The 20,600-nt window shown below is 35.5% G+C and overlaps 1 protein-coding gene across 1 annotated transcript; it reads right to left on the bottom strand.

The window, feature by feature from the left end:
* Window positions 1–8,452: 8,452 nt before the first annotated feature.
* On the bottom strand, window positions 8,453–9,161 carry RPS17 (ribosomal protein S17). Its single transcript, XM_078994053.1, has one exon. It carries the CDS (start codon window positions 9,128–9,130, stop codon window positions 8,663–8,665), a length of 468 nt encoding a protein of 155 aa, XP_078850179.1. The 5' UTR covers window positions 9,131–9,161; the 3' UTR covers window positions 8,453–8,662.
* Between the last annotated feature and the right edge of the window lie 11,439 nt (window positions 9,162–20,600).

Consider the following 20,600-nt stretch of genomic DNA (forward strand, 5'->3'; position numbering starts at 1 on the left):
GTAACCAGAGTCTCTTGTAGGGGGAGTGTGATAATTGTATATAGATCTATATTGGGTCTGACAAACCCACACCTTAGTTGCATGCAACAGCTAGACTGGTAGGTCTGGGGTGACAAATATCATTAACATTCTGACACCTGAAGAACATCGTATAGAAGTGTAACGCCCGTAGATCCGAGCTAGTCAATTTAGAGGCGATAAGCATCAAAAATGACTTTTTGATGAAAGATTATTTAGAAGGAGTAATCTTAACTAAGTTGTAGTATATGTTACAAGGATTTCGTGCATATAAAGAACGCCGAAATCCGAGTTATAACGAAGAAGTTATGACCTGTCGAAGTTTGGCGATAGATTCGGCACGACACAGCGCGGCATAAATAGTGAATTTACGATAGAGCGAGATTTGACCTTAGAGATCTAAACAAAAGTCGTAGAATACGTTAAACCGTGAGCGTGCATAAAAAGAACGTCTAAATCTGACTTCGTATGAGGAAGTTATAATTTTTCTAAGTTTCAACTTAGCAGTACGCAACCCGAATATTCAATTTGAGACCGAGTGGTTTTTAGCCTAAACAATCTAAACTAGAATCGAAGATCTCGTTGATAGTAGCGAAATGATAAAAAGATAGGCGAAAACGGATGTCGGATGAAGAAGTTATGAATTTATAACGGAGTTTTCCTGTCCCAGCCAACTAAAAATAATATAATAAAAATAAAGTCAAAGTTAGCCGACGGAGTCTAAATAAAATTTGTAGATCTTGTTTTTACATATGCGTCGATATAAAGAACGTCGAAAACGCAGTTCGTATGCGAAAGTTATGAATTTCTGAAGTTCGGGGTGTGAAACCCCAAAACTGTCAGATACCACGACGTGGCAAGTCTTCTGACACCTCCTGGAGTCCCCCATACGCAACTTGCGATGACGCATGCAGTGACGACCAAGCCCACGACGTGGAAAAAGGTGCCACGACGTGGCAAGGGCAATTTTTTACCTATAAATAGATTTGAAGGGACAACCGTTTAGGGTTGCTATTTTCTCTCCTCTCTGTCCCATTTTACCTCGATTTACATGCAAGAAATATCTCGAAGCCCCGGTATCATCCTGAGTCCCGAAGATCCCAAGAATAAAAGAGTTTTCGAGCCGAAGCTCTACCCGGGAGGAGCCTGGTTTGTGTGAAGATCTTCCAGATCTACCGAAGAATACGACTTCTACAAGTCGTAGTGTTGTCCGATCATCTTCTGATCAAGTGAGTGTGTGGTTACTTTCTTCTAACACATAAATATGAAGTATTTGCTTGGAATACATGCTATGTGTTTATGTACTGTTGTTTATTTGAGATAAGTGTGGAATGGATGTTTTATATGGTTTTTAAATGAGTTAAATTGTATATGTATTTTATATCTACTAATATGTTGGGTAGAACATGGGTAGATGAGATAGTTGGTATGTGATAAAATGATGAGGTAAATGATGAGCTATGTAAGATGATTAAAGAATAATATTGGTAGATGCACCAATTAGAGAATATCATAATACTAGCAGATGTGCTTAAGAATAATATTGGTAGATGCACCAAATAGAGAATATCATAATACTAGTAGATGTGCTTATAGAATAATCCTGGAAGATGTGCTTATAGGAAAATGTCGACATATGCGCCTAAAAGAGAATGTCATAAACCTGGCAGTCGCGCCTCATAGTGTATGACGTAATCCTGGTAGAGGCTTAAAGGATGATGTTGGTAGATGCGCCTTATGTAGCAATAGATTTTGTGTCAATTCCTTAGGTCAATCCTTAGGAATGAATGGATGATGGGTAGTTGAATTCTTATGGTAAAATCCTAAGAAATAAAGAAGATAATGGGGATGGGTAATTAGGTTGATTGTTTGATGGTTGAATATAATAATTATATTATTGTGGATCGAAAACCCTATATGCTCACCAAGCTCCCAAGTCTGACCCACTCAGTTTTCTTTGTATCACAGGTATCAATACGAAGCCATATTTCACTGAGAGATTAAAAGAGATGTAAATCATTAGTGTAAATAAATGTAAGTACTGTTTATGCTTATGTGTCTGTATCGGAACATGATATCCCGAGATTTTGTTATATAATGAAAATACATTTCTTTAAAGGAATGCTTTGATAAATTCTTATCATATTTTCTTTTGGGAACAAATTCCGCAACTGTTTTCTTTAAAAGGTTACTCTGATTTAAAAAAAAACAAAGCATAAACAAATCGGTCTTTTCTGACCATTAAATTGGGGATGTCACAACAAGGCTGACCGAGTCATAGCATGGTTATAATAACTCACATGAGGTATTAACAAAACATAATATTCATTGGGATTTTCCTTCAATTAAACGAGTTTATGTCAATTTAAACTTGCATAATTTACAACTTATATGGAAAATACTAGTACATTATTAGTCTTGGCATTTAAGGCTACAATACATTTTTAAAAGGAAAATATTGGATTTTTCTAGAACAAACATTACCTTTACAAAGAAAGGATTTCAACATTTTATTCAAAAGCTTATGAACTCACCAACTTAATTGTTGACACTTTTTTAATACTACTTGTATTCTCAGGAAATCAGTAAAATAGGTAAACAGCTGCTTTTGAAGATGGGACGCTAAAGCGTCAAACATTTTGTTTTTGTCAACATAATGTAATTGATTTAGAAACATGTAAACTTATACTATGATGTAACTTTTCAATTATATTTATGTTGGTTGTGTTTGCTATGATCTATATTATACTCGTTGTTATGCTACTGTACATGAAGTCCTCCACCTCCTGACGTTTCCGCCATCCTTGGTTTGGGGGTGTGACATATCTATGCTAAAAAAATTGACAATTTTATTTATTCATTTTGGAAATTTGCATGTATACACAATCATCAGTTTTATAAACTGCTGATGAGCACAATCAATAGTTATATGGGCTGATGATGAGCATAATCAATAGTCATATGGATTGTTGACGAATACAATCAACAATTATGACTTTTGATTGTGCTCATCAACAGTCATATGACTGCTGACTGTGTTCGCTGTTGATTGTACATAAATCCACATTTCCAAAAAACCATTAAAAAAAATATATCAATTTTTGAGCCTAGATATGGAGTTGATTATGAGTTCGCAAATTCTCACAATTTTTTTTTTTGAAACGACAAATAATATTACAAAAAAGACCAAGCGGCTAGCAAGAAACTAGTTAGAGGCAGAAAGGCAGACAAACAAGAGTTACATATTACAACATAAGAAAGGAAAGCAACACCACTCAAACCATTTACATAAATTATGAGGCCCCCCTAAATTTATACCAAGAGAAAACCAATGAGATGGCATCATCAACTAACATTGCAGGGGATTGAACATTGTTGTTGTAGATTCTGTTGTTCTCACAATTTTTTTGATTCTCAAAAGAACCTGGCTTTCTCTCTCTCTCTCTCTCTCTCTCTCTCTATATATATATATATATATATATATATATATATATATATATATATATATATAAGAATAAGTTATTTTATATATAGATTTTGCATTATAGTATGTATTATTATATAACATATTATAGAATATCCCATCCTAATAAATAAGTACTTTTATTTCCACATGGAAATTCATGAGCCTCCAAACCATCAAAATGAAATATCGAAAATAGCCCTCAGTCTTATCATCCCGCTCAAACAAAAACGTATCTTAATTTCTATTTTTATAACTACATTGCATAAAATGAGGACTTTCCACATTGTAGCCTCTAAAATCAGCAAGCAGATTTTATGAAATAGATAGCACCTGACTTTCTCTTTTTCTATGAAGATCACATCATCTACCTTTCATAAGTCGAGGCCGCTTGCTAAAACCCTAAGACCTCACACCATCACTATCACCATGGTGAAAACAGTCATTAGGAAATTTCTCAGTCATTTGATTTTTTTTGGATGTTCGGTAAAGGAGAAGAAGATGAGTACAACTTGTGATGGTAACAAAGAAGCCTTAGAAATCAATGCTAGTCTGGTATGGTTATGACTTTGTCTCTCCCCTTCTCGCTCTATCCCTCTGTTATCTCTTTTCTTTTTCCGTCTCCTTCTTCTCTTTTCTTTTAGGGGTTTTAATTAGTTTACAATTAATTGTACAAAATTAGGTGGGTGGAAGTGTTGATGTTGATAATGAAGACAAATATGAAGCCGACTAAGAGTGCACATACCCGCATTTAACCTTCCAAAGCTGCCTTTAACCACCATACCTCCGCCATTTCAAACTCTATAAGAAAAAAGGCGCCAAAAATGAGGAACATAAAATAAATTAGCAATCAAATGGTCCCTCTTAATTTGACGCCTAAAATTATGTTTTAATCCGGTAAAGTATCAATTTAACTTTGTGATTTTTGTTTGTTATAAATATTAAATTTTAAATTGGTAGATTATTTAGACTCGGAGTTCAATTTTTTGAATGGTTTAATTGTTTAAATGTTTAATAGAATTGTTGGACTTTAATTTCTCGCTTATACAATTCTATGCATTAATAGAAGATTGGCGTTGTACTTTTGTGATTTTTATATAAGCATCATGATTTAGAAATCAAAATTTTTGAATCTGTAACATTTACAATTTTCATTGAGTTTTAAATTCTAATGTTTATAAATGTTTATTGTTCAAATTCAATTTGCAATATGTTAATACTTCACTTGTTTGTAATTGTAAATTGTAATTTTTTTATAAAAAGTTTAAAGCAAGTCAATTTATTAATTGTCATTTGTTTGAGTGAATGAAATTGAAAAATGTTTTTTCCCTAAAACCGAAACCAATAAATAGTTTATTTAATAGAAAATGAAGATTATAATTAAATGATCCAAAAGTGACGTCTTATTTATTTCTTAATACATACAACTTCAACTTTATCATTTTCTAATATGTGACATGTTTAAAGCTCTTATTTATTGGCTTAATGTCAATTTGTTGTTGGACCTCTCTGTGACACAAGTTTTTGTTTGAACAGGAGATTGGAACTTTTTTGCTACGGTTGAGATGTTAAAAATCGTTTCTCACAAGAATGATCATCTAAAACCTATCAAGGTAAAATAGGTTTATCTTAATAGAGATGAAATAGTTAATTTGCTTTAAATTGAGTTTTATTTTTATGCTTGTAATTGTAGATCCTTGAAGTAGGTGAATGGTATTGGATTAGTCAAAAATTGTTTGGGACATAAATCATTGTAAGGAGTTTTTCAAATAAAATGTTTACATACCATTTTCAGAGTTTGTACATAGAAACCATGGACACAAAGTATATTACAATTAAGATACGATGTTCGTAGGACAAAGTGTATTGCAATTAAGATATGACCTAGGCACTATAGAAAAATGGGTTTGGATCACTTCTCCCAACCTAAATCGGCTGGTAGAGGAAATCGCATAGTCAGACCCAAAAGAAGCAATGTAATACTCTCATATGATGGTGATAAGTTTTCTATTGTGTTGTAGTTTTGTGAAAGTATGTTAATTTGGAATAATTAGATCAGAAATGTATAAGAAAACGGTGGCCATATGGAATTGGTTTATTGGTCATAAGCATGTGTCTATTGCCTATGGTATAGAGTTTGAACCTGATGTTAGTTGATCCCTTTTCTCTGTATTTCCTCATTTTCTACACCCACAAACACCAACTCTAAGCTCAGTGCTTTGGTTGGTAAACCAATCGTTGATCCTAGTGTTTGTCGCCAATTATCTGGTGTTATGTGTTATCTAGCTTTTACTAGACCCTAAATCACCTATGTTGTTCAACAAATTTGTCTCTTCATGCATGCTCCCTAGGAACCAAACTTAAATGCTTTAAAATGCATTATCCGTTATTTAAAATGTACTCTTCATCTCTCTCTCTCTCTCTCTCTCTCTCATATTATGCGTCACACACATATTCTCTCTTTCTCTCTTACACTTACATTATTATTTCTTTAGAGTCGTCTCATGCTTAGAATTCCACTTTACCTTACAATTTAACTTGATCATCGGAGGTTGCTCCCAAGATGCAATTTATCGGTTTGTCCTAACTATCTTTTTTATTTTAATGGTTACTAGCTTTTTAGCCATGAACCTTTCAACAACACATACATATGAGCTAGATCCACATCGGAAGACCTAACAACAATCATATGTAGCATCATTAACGTTATCCTTAGACCCCAAACAAAACAATCACGGTCTTGTGCAATACAAGCTTTTATGTGGGGCTTATAAGAAGTCAACCACATACATAAACAAATACAAACAAATATTACACGTAGGGAATAAGATACCGAGAGGAAAAACTGGATTTCGGATATGAAAACGAAGTTAAAGTTGCAAGAAAATGGATATATGATTATAATATGACACTTCTCTTCTACTCAAATACTGAAAATCTTCTACCATCTTGAGAATGGAATTCAAGAGAAACGAGGAGTTATCATTTCAACTTTTAGATATATGGAATTAAGATTAGTCATATTGATTTTGAGTCGAGTTTTACATTTATTTAGTTAGGAGGTGTTGTATTAATTCCAGGTAATTGTTTTTAACAAACATTTTCAAAACCCCGGTAAATATTTGTTTTTAAAATATAAACACACAATCGCTATTGAATCTCTTTATAATATCCCTAATATATATGTACCAATCGCAACCAAATATCATAGTGTTGTTGTTGGTGGGACCATCTAAAGTCAATGCCCGATGGTCAGATCAGTAGTCAAACACTCTAAACATACAAAAAAAACACCACAAACCCCTTTTGGTCGTGACTGCTAAGGTATGTCACATCTTCGTAAATATGTAGATTGAAGCTCGCAACCAGGAGAGGGTCAATGGCTCACGAGACCCAATATCATATCTTATCTAACAAATATTGGATAATTCTTGTAGTGTGAGAAATTCTTCTTGTGAACCTTTAGATTATATTATACTCTTCATTTAACCTTTACTAATTTGTATCATGTCAACACCACATCATTCTCCTACCCATTACTCATTTTAACACTCTCTTTCAAACCATGTTATATGTATCTTTCACAAATACTGAAAATCTTCTACCATATTGAGAAGGGAATTCAAGAGACACGAAGAGTTATCCTTTCAACTTTTAGATATATGGAATTAAAGTTAATGATATTGATTTTGAGTCAAGTTTTACATTTATTTAGATAGGAGGTTTTGTATTAATTCAAGTTATTTGTTTTTAACATCTATTTCAAAACCCCGATAATTGTTTGTTTTTAAAATATAAACATACAATACCTATTGAATCTCGTTACAATATCCCTAATACATATGTGCCACTCGCAACCAAATATCATAGCGGTGTTGTTAGCAAGACCATCTAAAGGCAATGCCCAATAGTCCGATCAGTAGTCAAATACTCTAAACATACCAAAAAAAAAGCACAAACCCCTTTTGGTCGCGCTTGCTAAGGTATGTCACATCCTAATGAATATGTAGATTGAAGCTTGCAGCCAGGAGAGGGTCAATGCCTCATGAGACCCAATAACCTATCATCTTATCTAACAAATATGGGATAATTCTTGTAGTGAACCTTTAAATTGTTTTATACTCTTCATTCAACTTTTACCATTTTATGTCACAAACCTTTAGATTGTTTTATACTCTTCATTCAATTTTTATCATTTTATGTCAAGTCAACACCAGATCATTCCCCTACTCATTTTAACACCCTCTTTCAAACCATGTTATATGTATCTTTCACATTTCAATAGCAATGCACAAGTAAATGCAACACAATGTACAATGTAGAGGAAAGAGTCAGCTCACAAAAGATGGAAAAGCGAAGAGAGAGTGTGGAGACGATTCCATGACGGGTGTGAGTTGCGGGGAGGGTGGCGCCTTAGGCGGCACGAGGTGCCCACCAGGGCATGTTGTCCAGCAATTCCGATAAAGGGAGTAACCCATGATTCAATAGTTCCATTTTCGGGCTATTTTGTGATTCACCTTTTGTTTTTGTGGTTAGATTTGTTCTGTTTTTTTTTTTTTTTTTTTTTTTTTTTTTTACTTCCTGTTTTGAAACTACTCGGGTTTTTGAAGTCTGCAACGCGAGGCTTTCCATCAAGCGTTTAAACGGATACTGTACATGTGGTCTGTGGATTTGTTGAATCAAAAGTAAATTCACAAACTTTTTAACCACACAATCTTGGTTCGTATGTGGAACGATTCGAATCATTTGATTGGTTGCAACTTGCAATACTGATATTGGCCAAGATAATCAACCAAGAAACTTTTGATTTCGATTATTCACAACTTAATTAAATAATCATCAAATTCTAACTTTAAATATTGGCCTAACTAAAGCTCAAAATAACTTCCTTCCGGAAGGAATAAAAACAATGCTGGATTGAATCATTATACCTCGTGTCTAAGGGGCAATTGATCAAACACAATGTCTTCGTTTCTATCATGAACTATTGAATTTATTAAATTGGAACCGAACGCCTCGAAAAGGTGTTCATTTGATCAGACATAGGTGAGTTTACATCACAATTAAACAAAATAGCACAAACCCTCATAGGAAATCCAACCAACATTGAACCAACTTAATTTCCAGTAGTCGAATCGTAAACAATACAATGATAAACAAAAATCAACAAACCTTCTCACTCTAAACTTGCGAAGAAGAATCAGATTCCAACGGGATTCCAAGGTCCTGTGGCGCGACCTCTTTCGGCTGCTTGGCTGTCCTCTTGGGAACCGGAATAGCGAGAAAAGTTTTCTTCTTACTAATAGGTTTACACTTTTCAAGCTGAACCAAATCCCCAATTTGGAATTGATTTTCAGGGTCATGAGCTTGGAACTTCTTCTTCTTCCTGACTCTGCGCTTGTACTTCGGGTGAGGCGCGAGACGAGTCACTTCAACATTCACTGTCTTATCATTGGTAGTGCAGATTACGCGGCCCTGGAGAGATCTCATGGCGCGAATTGGGGGGAGATAAGCGTGGCGCTGGTGGTGGTGGTTGGAGGTGGAGGAGGAGGGTTTGGTGGAAACGACGGAGTTGCCATGGATGAAAGGGGTTGAAAGATTGAGGGATTTGAACTGGGAGAGAGGGAACCGAAGTTGGAGGAGAGACATGGCTCACTGGATAAGAGTGGAAGAAGATGATGATATTTAGGGATTGGGTATTTGTGTTCTGGTGCTTCGCGCCTACTTTTGTAAAGAAGTTCGTTTTAATAAGATTGTAACACGTAAGCACGCATGCCTGCAAAGCCGTTGATTATACTTACCAAAGCTGATTAGAATTTAGAGGTACCTTGGACAATTGCTACATGTTACAAATGAAATGACTCAGTTGCCTGAAGCAAAAATTCATGAAGTCTGCGGACCATCTCTGCAACCCTCTGCAGTAGAAGAGGTGGACCAAACGGCTGCAGACTATAATAAGAAGCGTGTTTGTTTTTTTAACATCTGCATACTGCTGCAGATATAAAAAAATCAAAATAAACTAATTTTATAAACCGAAAATAGCTTTTTAATACGTAAAATTTAATAATGTATAACATTTCGGTAAAAATTAATGATATTTCAGTAAAAAAGAATGATATTTCAGTAAAAAAGAATGATATTTCAACAAAAAATAAAGATATTTTCAGTAAAAAATAATGATATTTCATCAAGAAATTATCATTATTGAATATAAAAAAAAATTAAAAATAAATTCAATAAGAATAAACGAAAAAAAAGGAAAAAAAATGTGAAATAAAATTTTAATAACATATAATCAAAATTTCAGCAATAAAAAAAGAAAAAAAGAAGAAGAAGAGGTTTGAAGAGGCAGTACAAGTGCTGCGCCAAACAGAGCACGCGCAGAGGTTTTTTACTCAGAAGACTTCTAAAAAACAAACAACTGCGAGATGAAAAGTGTTGCGCGTGTGCTGCGCCGCGCAGCAGTAAGAGGTTTGAAGAGGTTTTTTCCAAAAAACAAACAGCACCTCAATGATATCGACTATTGAGCCAAGCTCGAGCTCCATAGGTAGTGTGATACAAACTCAAAACTTGATTTTATTTCACCTTACTAATCACATGTTTTATTGGTTGATTATATATATATTTTCGGATAAAACTACTAAAATGAGCAATTTGGAACTTACATATAGCTACAAGACAATATTTCTAACTATTTATCAACAAAATAATTACAAACTTCGTAATTTTGTAAATTAATGAAGCAATTTTTTGTTTATAAAAATGAACTCGGTAGATGATCCATGAATAAGGGGTTCATTAATTCGCAAAGTGTATTAGAACAATTAACAAATTTATAATCTAACTTTGAAATTCGTTTTTGTTATAATTCTCAGACAATCTCGTCCATTTCCCTATTGATATGTTTATATTGTTGGAGAAATGAGTTGTGTGCCCACTTTGGACCCGAAAACGAAGTTGAGTTCTAACTCTAATTCAGAAATGGTTTATGAGTTTATGTACTTCTACGTGATAGCTTCGTTTTGAGATGACATGCATGCAAAAAGGAGTCTCTTTAAATAGAATATTGATTATTAGGGATGAGGAAGTCGTTCCCACTGAACCCACTGCCACATCAATTTTTCTCTTTGATTTTTCTTCATCTTTCTGAATCCACAACACACGGAAATCCTATCTTTTTCAACTCACCTAACCCACTCAATTAAGAAAAATACTAAACAATTAATGTACAAGTCTTAAAACATATGATACAAGAGAAAAATAGAGAGAGAAAGTAGAGAGAGAGGATAAAGTGGGTTTGTGAAATCAATTAAACAACCCGTCGAACAGGGAGTGGTACCGGTGGTAACTCTATTGCTAATTAAGATTTTACCTTGATTATTTTGTATATATATTTTTAATTAAGTGGGTTGAAAAAGATAGGATTTCCGTGTGTTGTGGGTTCGAAAAGATGAAGAAAAATCAAAAAGAAAAGCTGATGTGGCAGTAGGTTCAGTGGTTTCGGTGGATTCAGTGGGAACGATTCCCTCCTCCCTTAAAGCCTTGTGCTTGAATGGATGTTGAGAAAGTTAAAGATTTGTTTCATACACGAAGACTATATAATTTAAAACGCCATTTCATATGTAGTGACATTAGAGAAATGTACGAATGAAATAAACATATTGGCACACTCTAGTATTGTACATAAAAGTCACACAAACACAAAATCGATGCTAGAAAATCTTTTGCTCACTTTTTTGTTATGTAGTTTTTATTTTTGCGACTTCCATTACATCTTGATATTTTAATATATAAATAGGAAATTTTAATTATATTGATATAATTAAACACCTCTGAGTAGTGATTCCTTAAGTCTCATTTCGATCCCAAAGTAAGGATTGTTTCTATACAGAGCACCCATAGTACTAAATTGACTTACTTAAAACACACTATTCTAGATTCTTTTTTGACACTTAACAACCTCTCGACCTACTTGCATAATCACTAACACTATTGATTAATGTTTCATATAAGCGACCTTTTTACATCGATTTCCTCACACAACTATTCTTCGTATACAAATATGACAAAGTACATGAATTTTACTATTGTGTGTCCTTTTCAAGTTTCAACTTTGTTGGACTGCAACAGTTTTCACATTATCACTAACATAAGTTTTTTTTAAGATAATCAAAGGATAATCATAAATCAAAACTTTTACTTATTCATGATAATGAGTCTACGAAAATATTCTTTATAGACCAATTCTCCATGTATAAAATGCCTAGAAAAACATAATTTTATCACTTGGTTAATTTTGACTTGTGATATATCGTGGTTTTACATCATCATGGAATGCTTGATGATAAGATCTAAGGTAATATCATTCCATTTATACATATGCATAAGTAAAGGTCTCAAGTTCCTTCATGATATAAATATCATACCTTCCAACCAAAACATCCATTTTATCATTTACATATCAAAACCTAAAGCTAATAATTTTACATCTTAACTTATTGTGCTAAAACTCTTCTGGATCTTGACGTTAAATTCAAACTTGAGTTGTCTTTCGCACTTTTGCCTTAATGGTTGGTTCTCACCTACTTGGGTTCAAACTTTCACTCTCTGTTCCTTGCAACCAATCAAAGCTCGTTATGGCTCTGTTTATGTGATTTTTGTAGCCCTCTTTATAAAGAATAAACTCCTAGTTGTCATATCAATGACTTTATCATCCTCAACGTAGTATCACTTGTGCTCACAACAAGTGATTTTTTGTACATTACGTTTACTGATATACACAATTCGGTAAATCACTACTTTAGTTGGTATGACCCCTTATTCTTTTTGTTATTCGTTTACAAAGTGGTCAACCCTCAATCTCCCATGAAGATGTATTTCCCCAATACCATTTCTTAGGAAACAATAAAGAAATTATATGGTTGAAGGATCTTGCTGTACATTAAACACAGTCATAAATATATATATATATATATATATATATATATATATATATATATATATATATATATATATATATATATAGTATGTGGGGAGGGTAAATAAGGAAGTACAATAATACATAATATACGTTAAACTAATATAAAATGTATACCAAACTATCTATAATCGCTAATCCCCCCCACCCCCACCCCCCTAAGCGAACAAGTGGCGGTCTTATACCTAAACAATCTCAAAATAACTCAAATGTTGGTTGAGGAAGCGGTTTGGTTATTATATATGCCACTTACAACTTGGTAGGAACAAATTTGGTATGAAGTTTCCCAACTAAAACCAACTCACAAATGAAGTGATAGTCAATATCAATATGTTTTGCATATTTATGAGAAATCGGATTTTGGCTCATAAAAACAACACTGATATTATCACATAAAAGAGTACGTGGACCAGTCGTTAATGCATTTAGTGATGGGTTTTATACAAACAATCATATGTGTGCATGCAACCCTAGATACAGATCTATGTTTTCACTATTAGTTACACAACATTATGAACACAAAAGAAACCTAACATGCTCCTAGGTAATTTCGAAAATCATAAAGGAGATTGGAACACATACCTCTTGTTGTTATGTTGTAATAACAACTTGTATCTTGAATCTTTTTGTCTTTGAAAGCAAGTACTGCAGGTGTAGTACATTTAATGGCTCAAAAAATACCAAGAGCAATTGAAGAAGCAATAGAGAGAGAGAGAGAGAGAGAGAGAGTGTGAGGGAGAGAGAGATAGAGAGAGGTAGAAAATCGACTCTAGGAACTTCTAGGATCAAGTGGCCGATTTTCCTATGCCAAGGGGTCTTTATATAGGTGTAGGAATTAGTATTTGAGTCCTTATCCTTATCTGATTACTTGCCCGCCAAGCAGTCCTAATGATAACCCTAGAAACCTTATCATCGACGAATTCTAAGGCTTTATCCATTTTAATTCGTCCACCCTATCATATAGGGTATCCTTTGCCCTACTTTGTAACTATCACATAATTACAGTTTAGTCCCCCTAGTTCCATTAACTTCTTTTGATCATAAAATTAATTCTTAATTAATTATTGACCAATTTTAATTATACAAATATGATTTCTCATTTAATATATTCTTGTTATAATATATTAATAAACCATAATAACCTCTTTCTTTATTATTTCTTCAGTCAAGTTGCTTTAGTGAAGGCAACCCAAAAGGACCATGCACAACCGAGTCAAGTACTTACCAAATACGGTTACGGGCTTAGACACCAATCCAACAGTCTCCCACTTGGATAAGTCTAGTAACCATAAATGCAAGTAGAATCCGATTAGCAATCGTAGCTCTCAAAGACACTGTCGAACTCTGATCTTATCAGCAACATGTCCTTTAGATAACGGATCGTATTATCCTATGTTCTAGATATCGTGCGGACAATCACATGGAACATAGTCATACTTATTGTCCAGTAGTTTGTTTCTCGATCTCAAATTCATTTGACATAGAACTTAATTGAATACATTAATTCAGTCCTGACCGGGCCCGACACATAAGTCAAACCAAATCATCGAGGGGCCCTGATATCGCTTTTACCCTCTTAGGATAAAAGGAACAGATAAACTTCGACTTATATGCATTTACCATTCACTAATCAAATCATACATAACAACACGTTTTATAACATCAAGTTACTGATGCATTTTCGCATTATCAATGCATAACCAATTAGTAAACAATAAACCATATATCTAGGTTTTAAGACCATATGCTATTATCCTCTTGCGATCACTCATGATAAAATTCCATGAAGTGATTCCAACAAGCGTGGGTTTATTCCAATGCTCAAAACTTGTTCATAAGCACTCATGAACGTTGTAGCAAACCTTTGCTATGTCTAATACCCTTTAGACAATCTACACACCAATTCATGACAGTCTTCACTCATACCTACTTCCAACATATGAACGATTGTGAACCATTTGAATAAATTTTTTATTTAGGAAGTCAAAACATGAAAAATGAAACAATAGGTAAACAATTAACATAAGACAGTAACTTTACTAATAAATAATACACATCTATTTAATCATCAAATGTCAATTACATTTATCTATTACACGTTTCTAAACTATTTAATCCTGTCACACCCCCGAACCGTCAGAAAAACAACGGCGGAAACGTCCGGGGGCGGGTGTGACAAATTAGTATCAGAGCTATTGTTTATAGTGAACTAAGTATACCGAACCTTACATGGTATACAACTATAAACACTAAGGGGCCGAAGTGCTCTGAACTAAAATTATGCTTTTAAAATATAAGTATTTTCACAAGAAGTATATAAGTATACCTACATACCAAAGACAGAATCATAAGTAGAACAAAACAAAAGTAATTGGATGTTGGATATTGCGGTTAAACCTGGGCAGTTATGTAACCATGTCTAGGGTCAATATAGCATGATTAACTATATTCATTCGAGACATGACCAACATGTGCTTGGGAGTGATTGCGGTGTTGCAGCAGACCTGAAACTTACCAAGTATTCCTACCACAAGAAATCGATAGAACAAAACATTCATCATAAAATACTATAGGAGTATTTTAGTCAAAGCCGAATACATCGTAGAAATTCATTCCAAGTGTTGCTACTCATTCTTAGCGATAGTTTACTGGTTTTAGTAACTCATTCTTGTTTATCGCTTACTAGAAAACTTTACCTATCATATAGATATATACCTTGTTTCATATCTCTTGGTTCTAAAGTCAAAGGAACTTATCATCTTATTCTTCCTGATATAGAACAAGATGGCCCCAAAGAAAAGACCCAACAAAAAGAACAACAATTCCTCAAAGGATCCAACACCACCACCACCTCCTCAGTTCAATCCCGCTATGTTCCAAGCAGTCGTTACTGCTGTTGTGACTGCTGCTTTGTCATAGATAAATCCTGGTGGTTTTGATGGTTCCGGGAGTGGTAATCATTCCCAAAATCATGAAGGAGGTTAAGGGAATCAGAAGGAATGCTCCTACAAAGACTTCATGAATGCAAAACCTACATCCTTCGATGGCACTAGAGGTGTTATTGCTTTGACTCGATGGTTCGAAACGATCGATTCTATCTTCGAAATCTATTCCTGTCCCGAAGCCAACAAGGTGAAATTCGCCGCTTGCACTTTTACCAACAGAGCATTGACCTGGTGGAATAGTCGAGTCAAATCCCTAACCCTGCCAGTAGAAAATGTTATGGGTTGGGAGAGCTTGAAGGGGCTCATGCTTGTTGAGTACTGCCCACTGAGCAAAATGCAAAAACTGGAGCACAAGCTATGGAACTTGAAAATAAAGGATTCTGACATTGCAGCCTACACTTCTAGGTTTGAAGACCTAGCACTTCTTTGCTCGGGAATGGTCACCCCGGAAAGCAAGAACATAGAGAGATACATTTGGAGATTGATGCCCCCAACTCAAGGGAATGTCTTGGCTGCCAGGCCAATCACTTTTGACAGCGCCAAATGCCTGGCGCAGACCTTCATACATCACGGGGTTGATCTGGATAAAGTAACAGCCGCTCCCGAACCAGCAAAAGGAAGTGGCGAGAAAAGAGAGTTTTGGAAGCAACAAAAGGGCCAGTTTTTGTAGGAGGCTTCCAAGAAACAACATACTGTAACAGTTCATGCTGCCACTACTCCCATTGCTGCTCGTGCAACTCAAGCACCTACCAACGGATATACTGGTACTCTTCCTTGGTGCAGCAAGTGTAGTTATCATCACTGTATTCCCGGCCCATGTCATGAAGTGCTCTGCAACAACTATGGCAAGAAGGGTCACACTGCTCGAAGTTGCAAAACACCATCCCAACCAAACAATCAGGCGTCTGGAGCAGGTGTCGGTTAGGCCTGTTATGGATGTGGCGAGGTCGGGCACTACAAAAGAAACTGCCCTAAGGCAGCAACAACTGACAACACCGGGAGAGTTCTAATGATGGGGCAAGAAGAGGCAATAGTTGACCCTACCATCGTAACGGGTACATTCCTCCTCGACAACTCTTATGCATGCTTTCTTTTCGATTCTGGTGCGGAGAGAAGCTTTATTAGTCATGCATTTAAACATCTCCTCAAACATAACCCTCAACCTTTAACCGAAACATTTACCATCGAGATGGCTAACGGTGAGAACGAGAGCACCAACGACATATTCATCGGCTATACCCTTAACCTAAATGATCATTCCTTTCCCATCGACCTTATGACAGTTTCCATAAAAAGCTTCGATGTCATCATTAGCATGGATTGGTTAAGCCCCAATCTTGTTGATATCCTTTGTTATGAAAAAGCCATCCGCCTCAATCTTCCATATGGAGAAACCCTTATGATATATGGTGATAAACTCAGCTCAAACCTTCACATATTTCATGCATAAAAGCCCAAAAACTTCTGCGAAAGGAGTGTCATGCATTCCTAGCCCATGTTGTTAATGAGAAGAAGGAAGTTAAAGACCTCAAGAGCATCCCCGAAGTCTGCAATTTTCCTGATGTCTTTCCTGAAGAGCTTCCGGAAATCCCTCCTGAGCGCCAAGTCGAGTTTCGCATCGACTTCATCCCCGAAGCTACCCTGTAACATACACGTTTTAAAATCGTGTTTTGTAATGAATAAAATTGTGAAATATTATGTAAAATTGAGTGTTGAGTTCTAACAGATGGTTATTACTAGAAATGAAGTAAAACCATGTTTAGAATCACTCAGAAAATATTGGAAGTCTTATAAGATTCCAATTAAAAGCCAAATAGTGAAATTTAGCGAAAATATGAAATTTTAAATAAGTAAAATTTTATTATTTTATGTTGTATAGAATCTCGTTAGAAAATTGTAGGCGAAAACCTCGTCAAAATTCGAGTTATAACGAAGAAGTTATGACCAACCGAAGATCCGCGACAAAACCGGCACGACGCCGAATGACGTAAAAAGTGAGTTTTTGATAAACTAATTTTTAGCCTTAGTAATCTAAATGAAATTCATAGTATTCGTTAAACCGAGAAATTCGATAAAAAAAAACGCCAAAATCTGACTTCGTATGAGGAAGTTATGATTTTTCGAAGTTTCAACTTAGCAGTAGACAGCTAAAAACTCGAATTTTAGATCGAGCGATATTTTACCGATACATCCTAAACGAGAATTGAAGGTCTCGTCATATGTAGTACAACGGTAAAAAGTCTGACGAAAACGGATGTCGGATGAAGAAGTTATGAATTTTTAACGGATTTTCCTGTCCCGGTCTGTTAAAAATAATAATATTAAAATTAAAATCAAAAGTAGCTGACAAAATCTAAACGAAAGTTGTAGAGCGTAATTTTAGCTACGCGTGCATATAAAGAACGTCAAAAACGGAGCTCGTATGCGAAAGTTATGAATTTTAGAAGTTTGGGGCCCGAAAATCGAAGAATTCCGCATGAATAGTAACCGGTCATGTCACCTCGCACGAAGCAGGTGCGTCACCGGAGACGTAGCCCAGACCGAGCTGCTTCGCTGCTTGCTTCCGGAGACCGACGCGTGTTGCCTACCTATTCGACCGAAGTGCGAGCGAATCAGCTTCCGACGGGCCTCGCTGCGGTGTCCGAACCTCGCCCCTCCACGTCCCTCGCCTTCGCCATCGACGCTTGCACGAAGAAGCCACGTCCGATCCACCGAGCTGCTTCCGGACCGAACTTCGCAGGTGCGACGTAGACTCCTCCCAGCCGCAGCCTTCCGAACCCTCGACCCTATATAAAGAGGACCTATGAACCCTTCCGACTAACTTTGAAAATTTGCCACTTTTAGCCCCTCTTTCCATATTTTCTTCATATTAACTTTCCTCGAAGCCCCGAAATCAATTTTAGCACCCGAAACACGTCCCGAGACCCCCGGGAAGCCCAAAAATTTTATCTTTTCGGTTTTGAGGCCCTACCTTCGTAGAACCCGGTTTTCAATCAAGCTCCCGGTTTTCAACATTGAAAGGCATATTTAAAGCCGAAGTGTTGTCCAAATTACTATTTTAATCCCTGGTTAACATAAGGTGAGTTCAATATATAGGAACAATTGTATGTTATGTGTTATATGTGCTATGTGCTTTTCAGTATTATCATTTTGAGTTATTTTCTCGTGTTATTCGCTATGTTTATAGCAATTGTAATACCTTTGACCATGTGATCAGTGAAAGGACTTAGATTCACATTGGTACTGGTACGTAGCCTCTGGCCATGTAGAGCATGTATCCGTAAGAGAATGACTTCTATTCTATGGCATCGGTAAATGGTTAGACAGGACTATAAGCCTGAAATCTAACAAGATGTTAATCATAAATTGCATGTCTTCTATGCCATTTGGGCCAAAGCTTTATTGATGTATATCAAGAATTGAAAAAAATATCTTTGAATAATGTCTTTGATTGATATGAACGCTTGTCACATGATCTCACATACATCTTGTTGTTCCTCTTTGCTTTGCCACATTGAAGTGTATATATATATATATATATATATATATATATATATATATATATATATATATATATGGCATAACATTATATTGTATCTATTTTTGAACTCACTAAGCGTGACTGCTTACCCCATCAATGTTTAACAATTGCAGGTAATAAATAACTAGTATGTTTACATACTATTGAAAGATGTAGAATAGTTTGTAATAGTACTTTTGTACTACTTTTTATGTTTGTATACATTACAATATCCTGGGTAGTTATGTAATATATATAACACTTTGTTATAGAAGGTTTGTATCCAATAGTTTGTAAATCCTTTATATCAATGTAAAATATTGCTTTTATGAATATGCAAATAGCATGTTTTGGAGTAATGATAATGTGAAATATGAAAGTTTGGGTCTTTCAAAAAATACGAAAGTTGGGGTCTTTCAACCATGGTATCAGATCAGTAGTTTAAGCGAACTAAATTCCACGGATTGTTATTTAGACTTAAACTATAGGAAGTTCAATATATGAACTTAATCACTGTAAGTATAGGGATACAAACCGTAGGAAATATATAAGTAAAAGTATTAGGTAATAGTCAACCCTAATATTCTAAAATACTATCTTACTCCGTATTTCAGATCGATGGCTGAACAAGTAAGTAGCCATACCCCTGATGTTGGTGGAGATCCTCAACCCGAGGAAGTGAATACTCCAGTATCTCCTCATGAGGAGCGAATTCTAGGTAAACTTACCGGTGTTATTCGACAAACTCTCGAAGAACACAAAAAGAATGATGATAAAGGAAAAGAGAAAGTCACTGGAGAATCTTCAAGCGGAAAGTTGAAGCGTCCCTCGTTCAAAGATTTCAAGAGTAGTGGTGCTACGGAGTATTCTGGTGTCCTTAATCCTATAATTGTTCTAACTTGGATTCAGAAGACCGAGAATGTATTTCGTTTTTCTCATGTGGATGATGAAGACAAGGCTATTTATGCTTCTGCAATGCTCATTGGAGAAGCTTTAGTCTGGTGGGAAGCAACATATGAAGCTCTCGATGGATGTGACCAGGAGAACCTATCCTGGGAGTTGTTCAAGACTCGTGTGCTAAAGAAGTATTGTCCTCTAGATATGAGGAGAAGATTGGAGAAGGAATTCCTCGAGCTTAAACAAAGAGGAGTGACTGTGAATGAGTATGAAACTCAATTTAATCAAAGAGCAAGGTTTGCTACGAAGTATATTCCAACTGAAGACGAGAAAATTCAGTTATTCATGGAGGGACTACGACATGAAATCCATGATTTCGTTGTCAACCGGGATGTTTTGTCATTCGATAAAGCCGTTGAGTATGCTCGAAGGCGTGAGCATGACTTAGAAATACGTGGTGCCACTCTTACTATTCCAAAGCATCCACGTACTGAAAGAACTAATCCTGCTTCCACTATTCCACCAGCTCAATCTATTCGAACTGATCCTACCAAGCAAGCACAATCTCATAGTGCTTTTCATGTCCGTGGTAGGTTACAATCTTTTTCTATTCAATCACCGTCATGTCGCGTTTGTGGAAGGAATCATCTGGATCAATGCAAAATAGACAAGGAATCCATTATCTGTTATGGGTGTGGAGAAACATGTCATATCAAGCCAGCTTGCCCAAGGAAGGATGTGACTTGTTATGCATGTGGTATTACTGGCCACAAGAAGCGT

The sequence above is a fragment of the Lactuca saligna genome, chromosome 5 (genome assembly GCF_052625555.1).
Source record: "Lactuca saligna cultivar CGN05327 chromosome 5, ASM5262555v1, whole genome shotgun sequence".
NCBI classification, from domain to species: Eukaryota; Viridiplantae; Streptophyta; class Magnoliopsida; order Asterales; family Asteraceae; genus Lactuca; species Lactuca saligna.